Source organism: Acipenser ruthenus, chromosome 12, assembly GCF_902713425.1.
Source record: "Acipenser ruthenus chromosome 12, fAciRut3.2 maternal haplotype, whole genome shotgun sequence".
Lineage (NCBI taxonomy): Eukaryota > Metazoa > Chordata > Actinopteri > Acipenseriformes > Acipenseridae > Acipenser > Acipenser ruthenus.
Window position 1 is genome coordinate 25,944,634 of NC_081200.1, and position 24,578 is coordinate 25,969,211.

General features: G+C 37.5%; 1 protein-coding gene across 9 annotated transcripts in view; it reads right to left on the reverse strand.

Moving 5' to 3' along the window:
- LOC117417382 (leucine-rich repeat-containing protein 7-like) overlaps positions 1-24,578 on the reverse strand; it is a 343,846-nt gene that overhangs the window by 42,754 nt on the left and 276,514 nt on the right. For 5 of the 9 annotated variants that reach the window (XM_059034716.1, XM_034029512.3, XM_034029511.3 and 2 more), the window contains 11 exons: positions 16,905-16,979; positions 15,409-15,553; positions 14,673-14,745; positions 12,776-12,793; positions 10,738-10,867; positions 8,543-8,658; positions 5,966-6,035; positions 5,551-5,650; positions 4,805-4,929; positions 3,599-3,799; positions 2,706-2,828 (listed from right to left, as the gene is read on the reverse strand). In XM_059034716.1, coding sequence (XP_058890699.1) covers positions 2,706-2,828; positions 3,599-3,799; positions 4,805-4,929; positions 5,551-5,650; positions 5,966-6,035; positions 8,543-8,658; positions 10,738-10,867; positions 12,776-12,793; positions 14,673-14,745; positions 15,409-15,553; positions 16,905-16,979 — 1,176 coding nt within the window. The remainder of the gene's footprint in view (positions 1-2,705; positions 2,829-3,598; positions 3,800-4,804; positions 4,930-5,550; positions 5,651-5,965; positions 6,036-8,542; positions 8,659-10,737; positions 10,868-12,775; positions 12,794-14,672; positions 14,746-15,408; positions 15,554-16,904; positions 16,980-24,578) is intronic. The other 4 variants (XM_059034717.1, XM_059034715.1, XM_034029519.3 and 1 more) reach the window with 2 other exon arrangements.

The following is a 24,578-nucleotide window of genomic DNA, read 5'->3' on the forward strand; positions in this document are numbered from 1 at the left end:
AGATAGAGGGCAAAATGGATGCAGCAAAGTACAGAGAAATCCTGGAGGATATCCTGCTGAAGTCTGCAAGAGACCTGGGACTTGGGAGAAGATTCATCTTCCAGCAGGACAATGACCCCAAACATACAGCCAAAGCCACAGTGGAGTGGCTTAAAAACAAAAAGGTCAATGTCCTGGAGTAGCCCAGTCAAAGCCCGGACCTGAATCCAATTGAGAATATGTTGAAAGAGTTGAAAATTGCTGTTCGCCAAAGGTCCCCATCCAACTTGACGGAGCTTGAGCAATTTTGCAAAGAAGAATGGGCAAAAATTGCAGTGTCCAGATGTGCAAAACTGGTAGAGACTTATCCAAATAGACTCATGGCTGTAATTGCTGCCAAAGGTGCCTCTACCAAATATTGACTCAAGGGGGTGAATACTTATGCAATCAATTATTTTCTGTTTTGTATTTGTAATTAATTTAGAACAATATGTAGATTTTATTTTTCATTTTGACATTATGGACTTTTTTGTGTTGATCAGTGGCAAAAACTCCTAATTAAATCCATTTTGATTCCATGTTGTAACAGAATAAAATGTGGAAAAGTCCAAGGGGGGTGAATTCTTTTGAGAGCCTATGTATGTATGTATGTATGTATGTATGTATGTATGTATGTATGTACAGTACTGTGCAAAAGTTTTAGACAGGTGTGAAAAAATGCTGTAAAGTAAGAATGCTTTCAAAAATAGACATGTTAATAGATTATATTTATCAATTAACTAAATGCAAAGTGAGTGAAAAATCTAAATCAAATCCATATTTGGTGTGACTACCCTTTGCCTTCAAAACAGCATCAATTCTTCTAGGTACACTTGCACAAAGTCAGGGATTTTGTAGGTATATAGTCAGGTGTATGATTAAACAATTATACCAAACAGGTGCTAATGATCATCAATTCAATATGTAGGTTGAAACACAATCATTAACTGAAACAGAAACAGCTGTGTAGGAGGAATAAAACTGGGTGAGGAACAGCCAAACTCAGCTAACAAGGTGAGGTTGCTGAAGACAGTTTACTGTCAAAAGTCATACACCATGGCAAGACTGAGCACAGCAACAAGACACAAGGTAGTTATACTGCATCAGCACGGTCTCTCCCAGGCAGAAATTTCAAGGCAGACAGGGGTTTCCAGATGTGCTGTCCAAGCTCTTTTGAAGAAGCACAAAGAAACGGGCAACGTTGAGGACCGTAGACGCAGTGGTCGGCCAAGGAAACTTACTGCAGCAGATGAAAGACACATCATGCTTACTTCCCTTCGCAATCGGAAGATGTCCAGTAGTGCCATCAGCTCAGAATTGGCAGAAAACAGTGGGACCCTGGTACACCCATCTACTGTCCGGAGAAGTCTGGTCAGAAGTGGCCTTCATGGAAGACTTGCGGCCAAAAAGCCATACCTCCGACGTGGAAACAAGGCCAAGCGACTCAACTATGCACGAAAACACAGGAACTGGGGTGCAGAAAAATGGCAGGTGCTCTGGACTGATGAGTTTGAAATATTTGGCTGTAGCAGAAGGCAGTTTGTTCGCCAAAGGGCTGGAGAGCGGTACACGAATGAGTGTCTGCAGGCAACAGTGAAGCATGGTGGAGGTTCCTTGCAAGTTTGGGGCTGCATTTCTGCAAATGGAGTTGGGGATTTGGTCAGAATTAATGGTCTCCTCAATGCTGAGAAGTACAGGCAGATACTTATCCATCATGCAATACCATCAGGGAGGCATCTGATTGGCCCCAAATTTATTCTGCAGCATGACAACGACCCCAAACATACAGCGAAAGTCATTAAGAACTATCTTCAGCGTAAAGAAGAACAAGGAGTCCTGGAAGTGATGGTATGGCCCCCACAGAGCCCTGATCTCAACATCATCGAGTCTGTCTGGGATTACATGAAGAGAGAGAAGCAACTGAGGCTGCCTAAATCCACAGAAGAACTGTGGTTAGTTCTCCAAGATGTTTGGGCTAACCTACCTGCCGAGTTCCTTCAAAAACTGTGTGCAAGTGTACCTAGAAGAATTGATGCTGTTTTGAAGGCAAAGGGTGGTCACACCAAATATTGATTTGATGTAGTTTTTTCTTCCGTTCACTCACTTTGCATTTTGTTAATTGATAAATATAAACTATTAACATGTCTATTTTTGAAAGCATTCTTACTTTACAGCATTTTTTAACACCTGCCTAAAACTTTTGCACAGTACTGTATGTAACCTGACTGCGGCTTCAATCACAGTATATGCCACACTGGTAACAAGATATCTTTTTTCCGTGTTTAAAAAAAAAACAAAACAAAAAATAAACTATGGCACAGTGTCATCTGTATACAATATTATGCTGATAGAATTTCCTGTCAATATCAACTAAAATGCAAATGCAGAATAATGTGATTGCAAGTCTGAAACAGTTTGTGTTGTTTTCTTTATAATCTTCATGTTTTAACTCTGTCTTTGCAATGTTGCACAGGGTTTCTTCATCAAGCTTGCAATAATAGTAATGTGCCTTGTAATCTCCACCCAAAACCCTTTTTTTGTACTCATAAAAGGGGGTTTCATATTTTCTAAGGCTAAATATATTGCATATAGATTTACTCATATGCATTTGTGTTTTTTCCAACACGGGTATAGCTGTTATTCTCCCCTCTCTGGTGTTAACCATTGTAAATACCATCAGACTCTACCTCGGAGCTCTCAGTTAGCTCGTCCTTCTCTTTTCGCTTTGGGATTTCCATGGCAGAATTATGGCTGGTACTTGATTCGGTCATCTGTGTCTTCTGGAAGTCTTTGGTTTCTCTATCTGTAACCTAGCATTAAAAAGACACGTAATAATTAGTATCACTATAAATATTATCTATTTATATCAGGGCGGTCCAACAGACACATTGTTGAAGAGTAAGTGGCTTTCTTATTTATTAATTTGTTACCATCCCCCCTTTTATGATGTTTGCAATGAACGTAATAACGTGAAGCTCGGACCTACACTCTAAGTGCGCATGTTAAGCCCTCAGGCTGCGTGAAAGTTGATCCTGATCAAATGGCAGTGTAAACGCAACACCACTGACCGTGCTCAAATGTACCGATGCATTTGATCCGGATCAGAAACGGCAGTGTAAACGCGCCTAACGTTTGTAGTTTTCAATTACACAAAGTGAATTATGTAGTAATAAAAAAAAAAAAAGTAAAGAAATTATTCATTGTTTCAGTCTGCAGCATTAACACATTTTTTTTTGTTTAGTTGAGGTTTTATAAGCAATAAATAAAGAAAAAAGGGAAAAAAAACATATTTCTCTTTATAATTTTAAATTAAGATATTTTACACAGCAGTTCTTGGTGTAAATGAAAACTGTGAGCAAATGAATTACCACACACAGCACACACATATCCACATTTCCAAAAGAAGGAATTATTATTAATGTGAATTACAAAATTTTGAATTGAAAAAACAGAAGAGGGTGTTAATACTTTTAGACACTATTGTATATAAAGTAGGATGTAATTAAGCCTCTGATTTTTCCTGTCACCTGTGCTCACAAATGAATTCAATCAAATGTTTTCCCCCCAGCTTTGATGTTACCTCGCTTGTTACCTCCTTTGTTGAGATGGGCCACTTGTGTTCGTATTTGTCCTTGACTTGGAGCTCCATGTTGGTGCTGGAATCACGCTTATCTCCGGTTAGGGCGTGGCTAGTCTTTCCCACCAGATTCTGCACTGACTTCACCATGTTCTTCAGGTCCTCAGGATAGGGTGTGGGATAGCGTTTCAGGTTTATTTCAACCTAACCCAGAAGGAAAAGCTGGATTTTAATTGTACTGTCCAGATTTGTCCTGATAAACTCTTCAAATATGTAGAAACATAGATGACATCACAGATTTCATTGTTAAAGCAACATAATTGATATTGAATAATACAAATGATCATTCACAATTCAGATAATATAACTGAAATTCCTCAAAGAATAACATTCAGTAACTAATGTACTAATGCCCATCTTTAGAAAAATTGCAAATTAAAAAAATTAAGAAGTGTTAAAGAATAACACAACAGGATATTTGTCTGGTTTTATTCCACTAGGTATGTGAATAATAAATATCAAAAGCTAATATGTATATAAAATGCAAGGATTATTGTATCTTGGAATCATCCCTGCAAAGTTCTTGTTTTAAACTTGCCTGTCTTGCTTGACCCTAGAACAAACCTTCTAGAATGAATACAACTTCACGGTTCCAAGGTTAAATGAACCTACTGAATTGAAGAGTTCCATTCAATGTAAGAGTCGCTCCTTACACACCAGGTTTTATGAACGGAATTGAAAACAAAAAAAAAACTAAATCTTCATTTAACAGCTTTTGCCTGCATTTTCATCCACAATTCTTTTTAGATTTAAACATTACCATTGTTTTTAATACAATACACCTGGTTCACAAGCTTAAAGTTTCCCCCTTTGTTATTATTATTTGTTTATTTAGCAGACGCCTTTATCCAAGGCGACCTACAGAGACTAGGGTGTGTGAACTGTGCATCAGCTGCAGAGTCACTTACAATCACCCAAAAGACGGAGCACAAGGAGGTTAAGTGACTTGCTCAAGGTCAAACAATGAGTCTGTGGCTGAGGTGGGATTTGAACCAGGGACCTCCTGGTTACAAGCCCTTTTCTTTAACCACTGGACCACACAGCCTCCTTTGTCTGTGTCTGTGTGTTTTTTTTAATTTATTTATTTATTTATTTATTTATTTATTTATTTATTTTACAAGAATTAAGTAAAAATGCAGGGGCAGAAACCTTAACTTTCCCAGAGTTCTCCTCTTCTTCCTTCTTGTCTTCAAAGTCAAAGGCCACAGTCATGCGTTGCTGTCGCTGCTCTTCCCATAGGGTTGGGTTGAAACTGTCATTGTCTGACTGGTAATCTACAAAAGTCCACAGGCACACAATCAACACGGGGCATTAGCCTAAAAAATCTGAAACTCAGTGTGAACAATTAAGCATTCATATCTGACGCAGCACAATACCAGCTAGATAGGCCACAGAAACAGTTAACAAAGCAGGGTCAAGTGAATAATTACGCAGCTGATTGGAACAAGGAACTTAGGTTGCCTTGGTTACCTAAACCTGCACTAATATGGATATAATATAATCAAACTTAGAAACTTCCTAACTTTCATCAGCCAATCAGGAAGCTCAGTTGCAGGGCACAGCTACAAAGTGGATGACTGTGGTACAATCAGATAAAATGCCTAGTTTTAAAAAAAAGGGAACATAAGGCGAGCAAAACATTGTAATGGTACATAAATCTGTAAATGAAAGATATCAAATGTTTACAGTAACAATAAAGGCACTGTTTACCGGTGTCTAATCGCAGTAAATCACTGATTATCAGGCATTCCCTTTTAGTTGATCTTCTCTGTATGGTAGCCTTCTCGACATGGTCAACTACCAGACTGTAATGCACTCTAATCAGAGTTCTACTGCTTGATTATAACCCTATGTAACATTTCATACAGAGATTCTCAAATATCACCCAGGCCCACCTTCTTCATTGCGTGGCTGCTGAGGAAACATGTAGTTGGTAAGCACCCTCAGCTTTGTTTCTGGATGAGCCTCGCTTTGTAGGGGGATAAGTGCCTTGGACTGCAACATAATGAGATTTGAGAATGAGGAACACCAAGGATTGTTGGTCTGTAATTCATGAAACTTCCAAGTAAGGCGTCTCCAATAATTGAATAGAGCCATATGTGTGTATCTCATTGGTTTTGCTCAGTGTACTTAACCAGTAATTAATGCTGAACTTTTTGTTTAAGACATACATTTTTTTCACATTACAAGCTAAGCTTTCGTTTGGCCTAGTTCGTAGCCTACTTTTCACAATTCAAATTGGGTGCTACTGAAATCTTATTTGTAACTCCTCTCTTTTAATGTTTGATTAAACAAACTAATCACAGGTACCTGATTATCTGAAAGCCAAAGTGCTGCAAGTTCCTTCAGCTTTGTAAAACTGAACGGCAAGTTTCTTAACCTGCAAAACATGACAATTGGTTAGTCAAGTATGGACCAGAATTATTATTTTTTTCTTCTGGTATCATACTGTTGATGCTGTCTCACCTTTTACATCATCTGTTGCTAGGAAACAGTTTGTAGTCAAAATTCTAAGCAGGACTTTGTTCTGAAAGAGTTTCCTAGCAGGGGGCACTTTTTAAAATTCAGTAAAGCTTTTCCTCACTCATTTATATACCTATGACTATTCTTTATTATTGAAGATATTTCAACAGGATAGAAACACAGAGATAACATTTTTAAGGAGGTTTGTTTAGTCTTTCTCAGATTTTATGTATTGATGATTTTCTAAAATAATAAGCAGCTATGAAGGTATAAACTTATTTGCAGAAATACCTTATGAAGTTATCATTATGAATTTGATATGGTTCACTACACTTCTCTATACTTTTAGCAATGGAAAACCACAGTACATTTTTAGCTTTTGCACTTACTTTAAAATAGGAATCATTAAAGACAGAGCATACACAATATTATATTATAACTACTGCCAGAAGGCTGTTATATGGTACAGTGGTGGAATTTTAGGGTGTAGTGAAAGCAGTCCCCTGAATCAAATAATTCCAAAGAGCCCAACTAATGCTGGAGAAAGGAACTTCTACAATAGTAGTTAAGATAATGATAAAACAAATGTGGCTTTTTAGCTCAACATCCACTGTAGTTTTTTAATTTAAATGAAATACCTACTGTATTTTGCAACAAATAATTTGCTATAAATTGTATTCTAATGTATACATATAATGTATACCAATTGGATATAATAGATTATTAATCTAATTTCAAAACCTTTAATTAATGCTTCTAATAACAAACAGAAGTCCCTTCTCAATAAGGATATTTCTCAACAGTAGCATATAATCACTGACAGAGAATCAGGAATTTTGCGTCTTTAATTGGTGCCTCTCTTCCTTTTAAAAATACAGCTTTATAGCATCAGCGCTTTTGTAGATCCTGTGCTGTAATCATCAGAAAGCGGCTCTTGCAAAAGAATATGAAATATTTATAAGAATTCCTGCTGTTGGAATTTCTATTAAAAAGCAGCATATTTTATTCTGCAGTGTGTGGGAGTTGGAGAAGCCTGCTGTGACCAGGACTTGTGTAAACATTGATTGCCCTTTCAAATCACTCTTGTTTAATTGTGCTTTTCAATAGAATTTAGACAGAGTCATTATGGTGGTGAATTCATTGTTACATGCCTGGTCAAAGTAGCAGGAGAGGGATCTCATAGGGTAATTAATACAAAAAGGGGAGGTGGTATCATCAAAAGATTCCCTCCATCGCATGTCGGTAGCCGCCTTGAATTCAGCTGTGAATGGCATGTGTGCTTCAAGATAAACTTTATATGGGTCTGAAGCAAGTATCACAGTTATCTTAACTACTGAATCTTCTTTTCATTCAGAATCATTTTGCATTTCAGTCATCACAACCTGGTTTACACTGTTGGCCAAGTACTCATTTCTCTTTCCCGGTGAATGGAGAACCTGAGTCAGCTCAAAACAAATCATTCAAAAGGGAAGAGTCTTATTACGGTATTTTGTGCGCTGCTCAGAAATAAAACATTAAAACAGAAGAACCCCACCAACAAACAATTACAAACTGTTAGGGGTAGAAATACGACTCCCATTGCCTAGCAGTTTGATCCTGCTTTGCTGTGGTCTTCAACAGGCCCATTTGAGCTCCTAATTGTTGAGCTTGCAGTTAAACCTGGGCTGTGTCTTGACATCCACTATTACCTTATAAAAACATCTTCTTGCCTTGGAGAACAAAAATATATAGATCGAAAACAGTCTGCCTCAAAGTGAACAATATTTAGAGCATCATTATCCACTTCACTAGCTTGAGAGGGAATGGAATATTGTATGTAGCAATTATAGGATGGTAGAATTCGAGTTAAGACATAACCCTGGTATGATTCAATATTATATGTAAAGCGAGTCTAGTAATGATGCAATATTCTGCTCTACTAATCTAAACCCCTGACTATTATCAGTTATCACAAGGAAACAGACCAAACAGAGAAACAACAGAATCAAGGACATGGTACAATCAGTGTGCATTTCCATCCTGTTGCGCCTCATATCTGTGGAAACCTCTCAGGATGAATGTTTATATCAAGCAATCATGTAGCAATAGGGTGGTCCTCTTGAGACTGCTCTCATACATTTGTGAAGATCTTCTGAAGAACAGGAATATAAGTTCTATACACAAGTAAGGGGTTCCTTAACAAATATGGTGGAAATGTACAAAGATGTTTTCTAAAAGGAGAAACAAAAACACCCACTGATGTAACAAAACCTTAAATAAACAACTCAATAATTTAATAAAAGGGCTCTTAGGTATTTACAAGTTGTTTATTTCTAACACTAGAGTAAATGTCCACCCTTTACTGTGAAATCTAATGAAACACTGCAGTACACATTTCAAGAATATTTTTTTAAGAAAGAAAGCATTATAAACAACAGAAAATACCTGTTGTCGCTCAAATTTAAAACCCTCAGCTTCTGCATCTGTCCAATCTCCTCAGGCAGAAACTCAAGCTTATTGGAGCGCAGAGACATGACAGTCACATTTTTACAGCTTCCGATCTACAGACAATAAGGGACAGAAACAACAGATTTAAAAAAAAAACAAAAGTAGAAGTTTTGCCTTGTCTTTTTTTCTATCTGACAGATATGTCCAGAGTTAAACAAGATATATTTTTTACTGAACTTATGAGCCACAAATGTGACTATATGTTAGGTCTCTTCATGATGTGAAAATGGAGAAGATACATTAAATCTGTTCCTTTTTTAATATGTATAATTAAACGATGAAGTAATTCCATGTTACTAAATAAAGCTGCAGCATTCCGAAATGGAAACACATTTCTTGTTGTGCATGTTTTTGGCCGTCTATTATTTTACATAATTTTTGACCACATAAAGATTAAGCACATTTATTTGCAAGAGAATTTTCAAATGAATGTTGGCAAAATCAGATTATGTAGCATTTTAGATTATGGGCCGTACATAACCATGTTATACCATGGTAACTACTGTACTAATCACTACATGGTAAGTACTGGTGGAATATAAGGTGTATAAGGAATAAGGTCTTGTCTATCTCAGACAGATGTTTTTTTTTTTGTTTTTGTTTTTTTTTTGCTTTTATCTTTTGGAGCTTCTTTCAGAATATACTTCTGCAGCCACGTTGACGCCACAACTGTTTTTAAGTCTGCACAGATTTCCATACACAAGTCCTTAACCATATACTAAATTCTGTTACACTGAACTATAGACAGTGTTGCAGTGTATTTATTTTTGACCAACTAAAAACTCACTTAACTAGATAAAAAAAACAGTGGATTAAACAGGGGAATGGAGGGCTTCATGACAGCAAGCAGACTCAAAATGTTTGAGGTATCATTATATTTTAAGCCACTACAAACACAGACAAAGAGAAGGAGATATCAGAAATTACAGCTCACCTCCCTAATTGAAGGCTTTTAGTGTACTGTATGTAAGGCAAAACTAAATGATATCCTGATGTAACTATCACTGACACTGTTATCTACTGTATTATTGAATTGTATTTTGTCACACTTGTACTTGCTTGAACCAAAGTCATTGTATTTATCTTGCTCTTAATTGTATTATTACTTGTACTGTGATACTTGAAATGTATTTGCTTACGACTGTAAGTCGCCCTGGATAAGGGCGTCTGCTAATAAATAAATAATAATAATAATAATAATAATAATAATAATAATAATAAATGGAATTGAAACTATCATTTATAAGTGCAATACATAGTTTACAAAGAATCCCTTTTAGAGTCTTTTCAATGTATTTTACAGGGAAGGCCTAAAGTGCTTATTTATGATCAGCGTGACACTGACAGAGAAGGAGGATAGCATTGGATAGAGTGCAGCAACTGAAGACATGTAGTTTATTCCCAACAGATAACATGCTTTGAGTTTTTTAGTGACTATACCTTCTATTGTATCATTTATGGTTTCATTTTAAGTACTTTACCATGTAGAATTGTTCCACAGAAAAAGTGATTTGATCTACCATTTTTAGCTTGAGCAGTGGGCCTGGATATGTCATGGAAGATTATCCATTAATGTATATGAAGTACTAAAGGTATTCCAGAAATAAGGGTGGCTGAATAACCGACGAGCCCCCAAAGGGGGCGACTCAGAAATGTATAGCCATCCTTATGAGTTAAATAACCACAGCACTCCATGAGTATTCTGCTCATATAACAAGCACAATGCATGGAAAAGAAAGTTTAAACCTAAATGAAACAGTTTAGCTTGGAACGTTTTCCTTAGTTCAAGCTCTGCATCTTATCAGCAATGCAGTTTTTTTTTAATACTAGAACTCTCAACGGTAGAAATGTACTGTATAAAATTTTTCAAAAACAGTCTCTCATTATTTTACAATTGCAAACAACCGGAAGCAATTTTGCTGGGATTGTATGCCCAGCAAATAAAAATGAGAATCGCTTTCAAACATGGGTCAGATGTTTGCCTGGGGACTGTGAAGTAGATGGTTCAGCATCTGTCAGTTACACCAAGATAAGAATCATGTGTGTGAGTGTGTCTGGAAGGGCCAACTTTTAACAAAGGGGCATCTCTCTATTTGCAGTGCAGTATGAGAAGTGGGGGTGACAATGCTTACCTCTCTCGGCAACTCAGACAGGAAGTTTTCATCAGCAGCTAACGTCCGGAGATTATGGAGGTATCCAATGGTGGGAGGAAGGGACTCAAGCTCGTTACAGCTACAATCAAACTCTTCTAAAAGCGATAAACTGAAAAAGGGAAACACGAATATAACCTGCTGTAAAAAAAACAATTGCAGCCACACCAGTTCATGACCTAGCAAACAAGATTCTGTCCTGGCCTAAGTACTATTCACTCAAAGAGGAGATGCCATCAAGAACGGAATTGTATTTATATTTATAATATGCCATTACAATTTAACTTCCTCTGATAAGCACTATTAAAGCAACACTGTAAATTGGATGACAGGCTGAAGTAACACATATCTAATTTCATAATAATAATGTCGTTCCATTTGTTTCTATAGGGCACATATTTTGCACAAATTGGCATTTGCGTTTCCAAAAAAAAATTAAATAATGATATTCTGTGTTCAATTGGGATTTAAATTCCATTTAGTAATTTTAAGCCCAAAACCAATAAACAGTGTCATTTTGACAAAATACTACACCATTGACAAGCTTCTAAACAAGCTTCCATTGCTAGATACACTCTTGTCACAGCCCCACTACCGATTTCAACACAGTCATTTCTATTATCCATTACTCTTCTTTGAACCCACAATTCAGACTAAAATCAAATGTATACCTTGTGTGGGGTTGACAAGAGCAGACCTAGTAGGAGTTATGCAAATATAAAGTTGCTAAGCTGTGATAATCAGTATTAAGACCCAAACCACTGGGTAGACTTGCTACTTGCTCCAGTATGATGCCATGTCGAAACTGTGTCTACTGGAGTGTCTTTAGTTCTACTCAGATCTTTCTCTGTACTCATACTATTATTTACTTGTTTCTTATGATCTAACATTACTCACAGCATAAGACTTAACAATCTAAAAAGTTATAAATAACAAGCTGTTGAACAGCTTTAGGTGTGCTGTATTTATCCAGTCAAGTGCACATTGTTTGATAAAATATTTTTTCCTCGCACTGCAGTAGCTGTGACCATTCTGTGACCAAATACGAGCTTAGGTGGTGACCTTTAGAAAACGCTGGCAACATAGATGGGTCCTGATCTCCAGCTGAAGTTTTGCTTTGCTATGAATGTCTCAGAATGTATTGATGAACACATTCTGCCTCATCTACTGGTTTATATTACATTCACGCATTGTGACACGACAAGTCATGTGACTGCATACATTTGAATACATTACCCACATCTCTAATTACTTGGCCAGTGTAAAACAAGCAATAAACTAAAACAATACTGAGAAACTGCTCCTCCTTATAGCTAAGTTATCATTTTGATTGGTTTATTCCCCTCAGAAACTTTGCCTTTGATTATTGGCGTGGCTTCAATCGCAAATATGTGCACTCACAGGATTTTACTGTGAACTTGACCACAGTGCTCTAGACTGCTAGGCCAAGCTGTCGTCTCAAATTTCTGTTTTATTTTCCAAACTTGGCTTGAGTCACGAATTTGGATCATGTTTCTCTATAGCCCCAAACATTCCCCAGTTCATCTCAATCCCTACAAGTATGCCCAGTTTCATGAAGATCCATCTTAACTTACTATGTTTTGCCCCTTCAAAAAAAGAGAAGAAGAAAATTGTTTTCCACTTTTTGACTGCCTGTCTCTCCTGATATATCAACAGATATTACATTATTGTTTTATGTGTTGTCTATTAGAGTGCTTGGAGCTGTCCAGAAAAAAAGAAAAAAAAACTTGGACAGTTGTGGCAATACCATCGATTTACAATAACGTTTGATGGGAGTAACTACCGCGACTCCCAATTAACATCAACCTCATTTTTTATGTGTATTTGGTGTGGTAAACTCATTTACAGTTTATTTTACAGGTGGTCACAGCTGTTTCCACATATGGTTCCTTTTAAGTATGCACATTTGATTGGAAGATTGGCACACAGGAGTACAGTTGACCTGATAAATATGCTATGAGCAATGGATACAAAATAAGTTGATTTTCAGTCTACTTACCCTAATTTGGCGCGTCCACTAAGTGCCCCATTTTAGATGCATGTACAATAAACACACAAAACCGACCAATGACAAACCAGGAGAAATATGCACTAAATACAATATCAAGCATGAAGTAGATAATACAAAGGTAATGGGCTCTGCAAAATTGCTTGAAATGAGCAAAGCAGTTTGACAAGAATATGTACAAACTAATGCTGGCATTTAGTAAAGTTAACATCTACTTATCCAATGTGTCAAAGGAGATGAGATATATTTATTAAACACATTCCAGTCTAAGCGTTTGTTTTTAAAGAATCCTGCGCTACCAAATGTTAAGCTATGGTCATATATAACAATGCAACTATGGTTTCTTGATGAGTCAGCACTGTGGAGGGATCGTTGCTGGCATATACTCAACAAAGAACTAGGATCACAATTTAAATTCAGAATAAATCACCATATTTATTAGTAGTAATTCAATTCCATGTTATGAAAGTCTGTTAATTCCCCAGCAGTAATATTAGGTGCTGTATCTATCCTTTAGAGAGGTTTCACCTCTAGTTAAAGAATTGGTGTTTCTCAAAGTGCTATTTGAAGACTGAGGCATTGTCACATAGAGGCTGATATCTGTACCTCCACATTTTAAAACAAGTACATTTTTTTTCACACGGTCTCATAGACATTCACTTATCGTCGACAATTTCCTGATGATCACTTTTTTGTGCCAGAATGCCACTGGTCGTAGGGTTTCAGCACAGACTCCATGGGGCTTGTTTATATGCCAGATGGCCAGATCATCTATCTGCCTCGTTTTAACAGAACGTCGAGTAGTCTAGACTTTGCCAGGGAGCATGTGATCTTTCAGCTGAATCTCCTGAGGCCCACTGACTTTACTCAAGAATCCAAGTTCTTGTGTGGATTATAAGGTTGGATGCTGGGAAGTGTGGTGAGCAATGGGAGAGTGATACCTGACAGCTGTGTAAAACAGAACAAGTCTGGTTTGGAGGACCATCTGTGATGGACCAGGAAGGAGAATCATTTGTTATAAATTGGCAAATCAGCAATGAACGTTTAACCACTGACAGTTCAGGGATATTGGAAGATAATTCATCTCATTGCAATATGCTTTTGAGAAAGTGAGATAACGTGTATGTCTTATTACCTGCTGTGAAACATTAGGAACATGTACTTATTATGCAGTGAATGTAACACTGTCACATGTTTCCTATCTGGCAAACTGCTTCTCCAGTTGTAATGAAAATTAACATTATTGAGCATAAGTTATATAGAGAACTAGATTGTCTTTATGAGGGTGTCTGACTCGTCATACATTTGTATGTCACACTTATTGTATATTTTTCCATAGATCTGAAAAACTGCTTATCCAATTGTAATGAAATGTATATATTTTTTTACCATAAGTTTATGTGATGGGGTACACCCCACTGCTGTGTGTATTTTGTGTTATTTTGTATTGTTTTTGATTAATTTATTACTAATCTGGCGACGGTCACATTCTGCATGAGTTTAGCATGGATGGGGAATTTTAACCACATCCATGCTGTAAAATAAAACAACATGTTTTTAAACACCAAACCACACATTTAAATCATAATACAACAAATACAATATAAAATAACACAAAATATTACAAAATGCACACGGGGCGGGGTGTACCCTCTCACAGTTCGTTAATCAGATTGTCTCTCTTTCTGTACTTTAGTTCGTCTGATTGTAACTCTAATTTTAAATGTATAGTCGTAGCCGGGAAAGTATGTTACTGACCTATTTGTTGTCATAGAATAGAATAAAATGACTATCTATAAATGCAATGACTGAGCTATTCTGAACCTAAATTGCGACCTTTAGTTTTACTGAGTATATTTGCGCAGTTCCTTTGCTTTGGCGTACTCACCTTCCGATTGTGTTGGGCAGAACGGTCAGCTGGTTGTCATCCACTTTCAGAGTTGTTAGCTTTTTTAACATTCCTGTGAAGACCGACAGGGAGACATCAGTAACTGTCATCAACGAGCATAAACTTCAAGGTTTTGTGGAACCATTTCAAACAATGAATGTTCACTTAAGGCACGTAAAAATCTATTTGGAATTTATAGCGGCAATTAAAAACATCCCAGAGTGACACAAATTTCTCAAGGGCATAATTGCTGTGACATCTGTAAGAAAACTACGCAAAGACAAAAAAGATATGCATTTTGGTGAATATGTTTATGATTGAATTTGTATCTTTTATAATAGTTAATATTAATAAAGACAAGTTTAAATGCAGTAACCCAGAAAAAGGTGACAAACCTTTACTAAGTTACAGGTTAAGTGTCTTATTGTGTAACAAGACTCATCAAAGCAGTAAAGATCTGTATCACCAGCTTTCTCAAAATATTAACTGTGAGTACAATTTAATCAGGTGTCAAAACAGCCCATTGCCCTTCTTAAAAATACATTATTTAATCCATTTCCCAAGTTCATTCATATTACTGAGTGTCAATACTTGGTTTAGAAATGTCTGATGCTGCTATGTCTATTAGTTTCTCCCTGCAATTTCACAATCTTTTCTCTGTGATATAGAGACAACAGAAGGTGAAGGAAAACAGGTAAAGCGTGCATGAGTCCCCATGAAGACAACATCAACTTACCTATAGAGTCTGGCAGCTGCTGCAACATATTGGATGACAGAAGGAGGTCCTCTAGAGCCTCGCAACCAGAAATCTCACTGTCAATGGTTTCTACCCTGTTCTTGGACATGTCCAAATACGTCAACTGCTTTAACTTCCCTATAGACTTCAGTAACAGGGAACAAAACACAACAATAAAACAAGACTTACTTGGGACCTTGTGTGAAGTTGCAAGTCCTATTCTGTACTAATCTGCAAAGAGTCATTTTTTTTACTACAGTCGGTAGCTGCACGTTAATTTCATATTTAATACTCAATAGATAATCTATGCAAGTTTAGATTTTATTACAAATACAATTAAAGGATAACAAATCAGTATAATCCGTTCCGTTGATACATGCTGTTGCGGATTATCATAGGCTGGTCTATATAAAACAGCAATCTTTTAGGATAATTTAAAATGTATTGGTACCATTAACTCATTTGCTCAGTTGAAAGTAGACAACAGCAAGTTAAATTAACTGTGTTGATACACAAAATGTTATATCTGAAAGTGGAACAAAGCAGTAACATTCACTTTTATCAAAAAGGAATTACAAACAGGGACATAATTATAATCCTATTCCCCATCTCCCTTTTTTAGTCAGTTTTCTATATTTTATTTCCACAATGCGAGTACAGAGCTGTCATTAAAGAGTATATAAGGACCTTTTTATTTTATTGTTACATGTTCCCATTTGTTGCTACAACTGTTTTTGTAAGGTGTGTGTATTGTTTTACTTTTTTCTATTTTTTTTTTTTTTACATTTACCACTTTTTTAAACTTTTAAATTGCATTCCCTGAGATGGATTTACCAGTGAGCAGGAGGATGATGTAGTTCTGACAGGTCCATGCAGGTACATGTGAAGCCATCTTGAGGCAGGGAATGCAATTTAAAAATTTAAAAAAGTGGTCAAAATGTAAAAAAAAAAATATTAAAATAATACAAACACCTTACTTGAACAGTTGTAGCAACACATGGGAACAGGTAAGACAATAAAATAAAAAGGTCCTTAAATACCCTTTAAACTCCTATAGCTCTGCCCAACATCTCAAAATCACAGTGGGTTAGCTCTTTGTCCCACCATTCCTATGAAATTAAAAATGGTATCTTCAAATGTCATGTTATTTATGTGTTCCCCTTTCTCTTGCCTTTTTATGACGTTCGCAATTCTCTTAAGTGGTTCTGGGTTATGGATCCATCATTTTCCTCTTTATATCTGTCTTCACCCGTCTGTGAGCATGTCTGCCAAATTATGCCTAATTATGCAAATTATCATGTGACAAAATGGCATTTGAACTTGGCCTCTATGGTTCTAGTATGGTTCAAAGCCATCAGAACGCAGAACCGCTCTCAATGACTGCAACAGCATGAAAATACACTGGAACAAATAAATAGCAACTTCTTCTTTAACTACTGGTACAAATGACAGAAGAAAAGCTTTTTGTTTACACAGGTAATGTGATCAATACCTACCCCTGGTAATGTCTGCAATCCGTTGTTATCCATCCACAGCTCCTTCAGGTTTTGTATTTGCTCCAGGACTTCTGGCTGAAAATTCAAACACATATCCTAAACTTGAGAACATACCATTGGACAAAAATAAATAAATAAATAAATAAACAAACAAACAACAGAAACATCTGCCATTACACTGGCACTAGAATGTACCATGAGCTTTTACTGACAGTGCTATTAGATGATTATTGAAGTTACATAAAGGAATTCATTTTGTTTCTATAATTTCTTACCTTTTAAATATCCTATTATGTGTCTTGTATCATTCTCTATCATTCTTTATGGTTGTTTTTGATACACATTACACCTGCATGCTGATTTTTGGGAAGTAAGGTACAAGAAAATATATAAACTACAGAAAGTCCACAAACGTTTTGGTTAGTGCCTTCTTCAGGTGGTGTGGCAGGGTGCCCCGTCCCTGTGTGTAGTTTGCGTTATATGTTGTATGTGGCGTGTTAATGTTGTCTGTTATATGTATTATTGTAGTGGTGTACAGAGTGTGGGTTATGTAGCACAGGTGATGTTAAAATGCAGGATTTGTATTTAGGCACGTGGAAATGCACAATCACTCTACGTGCAGATTAAAGTGGGTATTAGTATGGAAGCATGGAGAGCACGATTAGTTCACGTGCAGATGTACCAAGATTCCAATTGAATGATTGATTAGCAAGCGAGTCTCGGTACAGCTGCATAAAGAGTCAGTTTCACTCACTCTGGGTTTGAGTGTTTGTAAAAGGAGAATGGGAGAGCGAGGGAGGAGAGAAATGAATTATGAGAAATAACAATTGCTACTGTTGCTAAATCACCTCAGCATGGCACTTGTTTGGATGAGTGTTTTTGTTTGTCTAGTTACTTTGGCCAACGCGCCGTTTTGTTTCGTGAGAGTCTTTTGTTTTGTGTTTAAAACCTTTTATTTTGCAATAAACGAGCAACAGCGCATTTTCACTCACCACTCTGTATGCTTCTTCCTGGCCTGACGTCACCCCTACAGCTATCATTGTCACAGGTGGGGAATGCATATTGGCAATGCGCTATGCATTCAAGCCCATGAGGTATCCATATGAAGTCATTTCCTCACCTCTTGTATTGTGGTTCTCTCTCATGAGTGTCATGTGTTGTTAATAAACTTTTTTTTTTTAATTAAAAAAAAACAAAAAAAACAAAAAAAAAAACTTTCCCCAATAAACCACTTAAGCTACAGTGACACTCTTGTATTTTATATGTCACAAAACAGCTTTATTGTTTACAGTTGGGTGTACATTATTCATTAAATTAATCCTGCTGGTGTTTTCACCCAGCAGTGGCTTATCAACTCTCTCATGAACATCTCAGAATACAATGGTGGCAGTATTGAGCCGTCATTACTAACTGTGATGACAATATAAATAATTTCAAACCGTCCCGGACTGTTTGCTTGCAATGGATGATTAATGAAAGCATTTAAAGCTGCTGTATTGCTATTAGAGCATTCTCCCTTAGAATGGCTGCTGCCATATATGTACAACACAGTGTTGCAATTTAAATTGATCATTTTATCCACATGTCCTCAGGTTGTTTATTAAACTAGGCTACTGCTCCCAAGGCAATTTTACTGGCCTCCTCTCAGACTGAGAACACCTTCACTTTTCCATCTGAGGGGTAGATGTACTAAAATGTTGCGCCTGTCGCAATAGTCGCAAACCAATTGCAAATGACGCCAAAATCTAGGGTGAAATGTACTTAAACAAGTGCAATGCTGTTAGCGACTTTTTAAGGAATGCTTTGCGGCAGCAGTTTTTCTTTTGCAGTTCAGCCTTCGATGAATATGTAATTATGGGCGTTCCTGCATACATTTGCTAAAATGGGGTGGAAATAGTGCAAATGAGGGCTCTCAAATATTATAATGAGATGTACTAAAGTTTCTGGCAATTGCAACACTTACAATTGCATGCATGTGTTAAGAACTTCTGAAAGGAGGTTTTATACAGTCGTAATTAAAGGCAGTATGAAAAACACCCCTAACCATGGCTGCTGTGACTGCAGCAAAAAGGAGACATTGTCTTCAGCAAGAACAAGTGATTTGAAGGATGAGAAGAGAAAGGGTATTTCGTACCCACATTGCCCTCTTTGATTTAAATGAAACCAAATTAAGCACAGGTACAGGCTTGGCAGCCACATCATTCTTAAGCTGCTGTCTGATTTAAAAGATGATCTGGAGCCTGTCACCCAGAGAAGCCATGCTATTCCTTCAGTGTTCAAACTATTGTCCACTCTGTATTATCTTGCCTCTGGGTCCTTTCAGGGGACTGTGGCAGCTGTTGCTGGCATTTCCCATTCCGCTTTTTCTCGTTCATTGCCAGTTGGGTTCAATGCATTTTTTAGGCAAACACCCAAATACCAATTTTTCCCTAAAACAGGGTGTACTTACAAACCCTAAAAACACATTTTTTATGACATTTCTTGTTTCCCCAACATGCTGGGAGCAATAGACTGCACACATGTGCCGCTAACCCCTCCAGCTCTTTCTGAGCATCTGTACAGGAGTAGGAAACACACCTATTCTATTAATGTGCAGGTGGTTTGTAAATGTGCACAATTTAGCACTGCACCCCTGACTAACTTAAATAAAAACAGACAGTATACATTTGGCTACTCATGATAAATAATATAAATTAGTAGTTGTGGCAGGGCAGAAGAAAAGCCCTCCACGTAATTAGTGGGGAAGGGCTAGCCCTGCTTGTAAATAAATGTATTGGGAAATGTATTGTGACCCTGCAAATACCTGTGTCTCTGTTAGCTTTCAGGTCTGGGAACGTCACCACACAGCTATCCTATCACAGTAGTATAATGCAAAATGTGTTGCTGGTCCTTTGAAATTCATATTGACAAGAATTGACTGTCCTACTGGAAGTATCATTTGTCGATTCGGCACCATGATCTATTTTGTGTTAATCGCCTAGGCTACTAAGTAGGCAAGTTAAAAATAATAATACTTTTAAAAAACAAAAATGCTAAAATCATTTATTTTCAATTTTAAAAAAATACTGAAAAAGTGCGGTCAACTAGGATTCCACAGGCAAATGGTTCTGGTACAGAGAAAAAATGCTGAAAAATTCAATAATGGAACAACTCAGAACCACTTAGAATGATAATGAACCTCATTCAGTGTCTGTACCATGGTTGCTTCTTTGAGGTATGGGTGATGTTCGTGCTTCTAGTTTTGACCGCTGGTCCTGCATCTCAAGGAAAGAAGAAAGCCACCACCCTCTGAAAGAGGAACTGATGTGACGAGACCAGGTCAGCAGGGTGGACCGTAAAAAAGCCAGGTGGAGGATGAAGTTGCAACTCAAATTGCATCGACAACAGCCAGGTTAGTTTCTTTGAGGTTTAAAAAAGTTAGAAAGGAGGGATCAATACGAGAGGCAAGGTCCCATGCATGATCCCACCCTCGAATCTCAGCCTATGCTTTCAATGAAAAGGTATGGAGGGAATTAAAAAGTAAAAATACTACTACGACTATGACTATTACAAATAATAATAATAATAATAATAATAATAATAATAATAATAATAATAATAATAATGTCACATTCGAAGCTACACATATGAGCTGACATCTAAACGGTAAATATCTATTAAACCACCGAGATTTGTCGGCAAACACAGCCCATAGAAGTATTTTAATTAAAAGCAGGTGTGATGTGAGTAAATGTGGCTTGAAATGCTATACCTTTATTGATGTATTTTAAATGAAAGAAAGAAAGGACACTGTCTAATTAATAACAGATTAACCTAATAGCAGAGTAATAATCAATTCTTCCCCTTTGATCTGACTTTCATGTGATACTTTCAAAAATCTTTCAAAGTCCCTTCATAGGAACAGGTCACCTTTCATTTATGCATTGATCAACAGCATTTTGAAATCCTTTTCTTTTTAAATAAACACTGTGACAGTATTAAAAATGCATTTCTCCATTTACCAGTTTCTCTAATGGAGTAATGCTGTGAGCGATCACAAGTATTGACTCAACGTATCATAACAGCGTATACCAACGAACAATGTGACCAGGCAGTTCACTTACTGTAGATGCATACTCCACACCACAGATATCAATGAGCTACTACCCTTAGTAGCTCTACTAAGTAATAGTCCTAACAGCTCTTCTAAGCTTTACTAAGGATAGTGGGTCATACAACATACAACCCTTTGTATGAAATAGTAAAACATCCAGCTTCTTGGTGAAACTTGACTATTTTTTTATCATCATTACAGAAATTTAGCAAAGTGTAGTCCCTTAGATTATACAATGAGAAAACATGAGTAATTCAAGATGCACAAAGACCTCTTGTTTTCTGCAGCTCTCTTGTGTACTGTACTCTAGAGGCATTAAAGACATCATGCTGGGTCTTATTAAAATGATCAGTTTATTCATTTTCAGATTAGCCTGAACTCAAGAATCTCAGAGAACACAATACAAAATCCTTACCAGAACAGCTCTAACAGAACCTTTATTAAAAACCTGAACCAAACTGCTTGGCTGAGAAGTAGTCTTTGAACTGCTGGAAATGTCCTTTTTTTATTTTCTGGCTGAACAGTTTCCAGTTTTGTTTATATTGTATTCATTAATTGTATATGGTTCAAACTTTCTGCTATGCATTTCTTTCAACATTAAATATGTTGAAAGAAATGCATATAAAGTCCCACCTGACTTCTTAGTTGTATTCTGAGCTCCTACTCAGATTCTCAATGTTTTTAAATCCCAAGCCAGCACTTCAATACAATATTCAGTATGTTTAATATGCCTGTATGCCTTACACTATTGTTACGTGTGACCCTAAAACCCTTCCTCCCTTGTAAAAGGTGTGAGCATCTTTTTGAGTGAAGGGTGTATTCGGCAGAGATGTATGGCTCTTTGATAGAACTAGCTTAATTTCTTTGGAGTTTCCCAACTGATGATGGAGATGAGAATGCAGATGGAAGCCCAGCTAACAAGGCTTAGGTTTTTATGGGTCTCAGGCTTTTAAAGACTGTCACCCAAACCTGTGATGGGCAGAAATGGATAAGGGATCCTGTAGTGGCTTGGACAGACCCACTGAGAGCAGAGCCTGACCCAAGACTGTCACTCCTGCTGGAAGCAGGCTGATCTGATTTTGGGATACAAATTGAACATTTATGAAACTGCAACAATGTTAAAATATTGTAATAATTCTGTACTGTGTATTAAAGGATACAAAGCCAGCAGAAAAAATATTGAAGAAAAGGGGCAGCAGGCAATTATCTAATATTAGAGAAAAGCATGTCTGTGTGCCTCTGTTATGGGAGTGCATATTAGTTATTGGAATCTGTCCAGACTTAAGGCATGGGCCTCCTTTATCTGAGAGGTACTCAGAGCTGGACAAGAAGAGGGATTTGAATCTTGCTGGAACCGAGCTGATCGGCTTGACATGAACTGGATGTTGTAAACAAATTGTTAAAACACATTGTTCAGGATAATGTTATAATATACTCTGTATTAGCCTATGAGCATATTGTAGGATCCTATATTCCTTCTGAATATTCCAGTATAACAGTATAAATTATTCTATAGGATCTGTGTAAGTTTGAGTAAAGAGAGCTCATTGAATTGAGGTTGTGCTGACTAGTAACACCTGTGGAATGTACTAGGCTTTCCTTATCTGAGAGCTGCCGGAGCAGAAGCCTGTAACCTTGGGAGGAAAGGCAAAAACTAACATCTTTTTTAATTAACTTGAAAATGTGTTCACAGTGAAATTTCTTATCAGAAAAAAAGTAACTTTAATTTGGAAGCAGTTTTTAAGCTAAAACACAGAGCCTCTTAGGTATTGCAATCTAGTAAAAAAAGAATAACAAACTTTGGTAAATTAAAATACTTATTTAAGGTTTTGCTGTAATAGAGAACATAAGTATTATTACAGGAAAACTGTTAAGTCTAAAATGAGACAATTCAACGCAATCTATGATCTAATTTAATAACCTCTGTACATGCATGAAGCTACAAGCCCTTATCAGGTTTCCATTACACGAGAGTAGATGTTAAAACTTCATGCTGATTTGAACTTGGCTCTCGCCAAGATAAGCACCAACTAAGACGTAGCTTTACAGTAAACTAATGTGATCCATATGTGTCTCCATCCATTTACGTTTCCTTCCATATGATGATGTAGATATCCTTCTGTCTGGTGTTAATGGCTGAAGTGTAATGCTGGCTCCAGGGATCAGCTTATTTTGCCTCCCTGGCGCATCAGCACACACAACGGCTGCGATGCTGGCTCCGGGGATCAACCACAGTGCGGCCTCCCCAGCGCATCAGCATGACAACCGTCTGGATTGAGCTAAGTAGGGTACATCTCTGGGGTTTTCAAGTGGGCACCTTCCATCCTCAGTGTTTCGTCGACTAGCCCACGACACCTCAAGAGGGCTTGACGGTGATTCTGGCGTCCCAGCATCACCCCCCTCCGTCCCCCACTCAACTCAGCCCAGCTTACTTACCTGTACATCAGCGTTTCTTTCTTTCTATTGTGCTTGAGATCCCCAGCCAGAATCTTTCCGTCTCAACCACAGCCAGTTGCTGCTCCTCTCTGCTGCTTCAGATAAGTTCTTCACTGTGCGACGCAACTCTTGACCACTGAATCCGACGTCTCTGAGAAACCGGGTTGTAGAGTGTGCCACAAATCCTCGACAACCCACTTCCACTGGGTAAACCCGAACTCTCCATCCTCGCTGTTCCGCTTCAGTGGCTAGTTGAGCATACCGCAGTTTCTTCTTCTCATACGCCTCATCTACAGCATCCTCCCATGGCACTGTTAACTCTACCAGGTGAACAAGGCGTGCTGATCCAGACCACAAGACAATATCTGGTCGAAGGTTAGTGGTGGCAATCTCAGGTGGAAAAATAAGCCGTTGACCAACATCTGCCAGCATTTTCCAGTCTCTAGCAGCTTCCAGTTGTCCTGGGCGAGGATTGGTTTTAACACCTTTTCTTGGTGGTTGCTCTCCTGGGCGGAGGAATGTTGTCTTTTGTGTGTAATGTTTTGATGGAACAGGTGACAACTTATTGGTCATGTTACGCTTGTCTTCCAATGCTAAGGCCAAACATCGCAGCACCTGGTCATGGCGCCAAGTAAACCGTCCTTGGCTAAGAGCCACCTTGCATCCTGTCAAAATGTGCCTTAATGTTGCAGGTGATGAACACAAAGGACATGAGGGATCCTATCCTACCCAGAGGTTTAGGTTCTGTGGTGATGGGAGAACATCATACAGTGCCTTGCGAAAGTATTCGGCCCCCTTGAACTTTGCGACCTTTTGCCACATTTCAGGCTTCAAACATAAAGATATGAAACTGTAATTTTTTGTGAAGAATCAACAACAAGTGGGACACAATCATGAAGTGGAACGAAATTTATTGGATATTTCAAACTTTTTTAACAAATAAAAAACTGAAAAATTGGGCGTGCAAAATTATTCAGCCCCTTTACTTTCAGTGCAGCAAACTCTCTCCAGAAGTTCAGTGAGGATCTCTGAATGATCCAATGTTGACCTAAATGACTAATGATGATAAATAGAATCCACCTGTGTGTAATCAAGTCTCCGTATAAATGCACCTGCACTGTGATAGTCTCAGAGGTCCGTTTAAA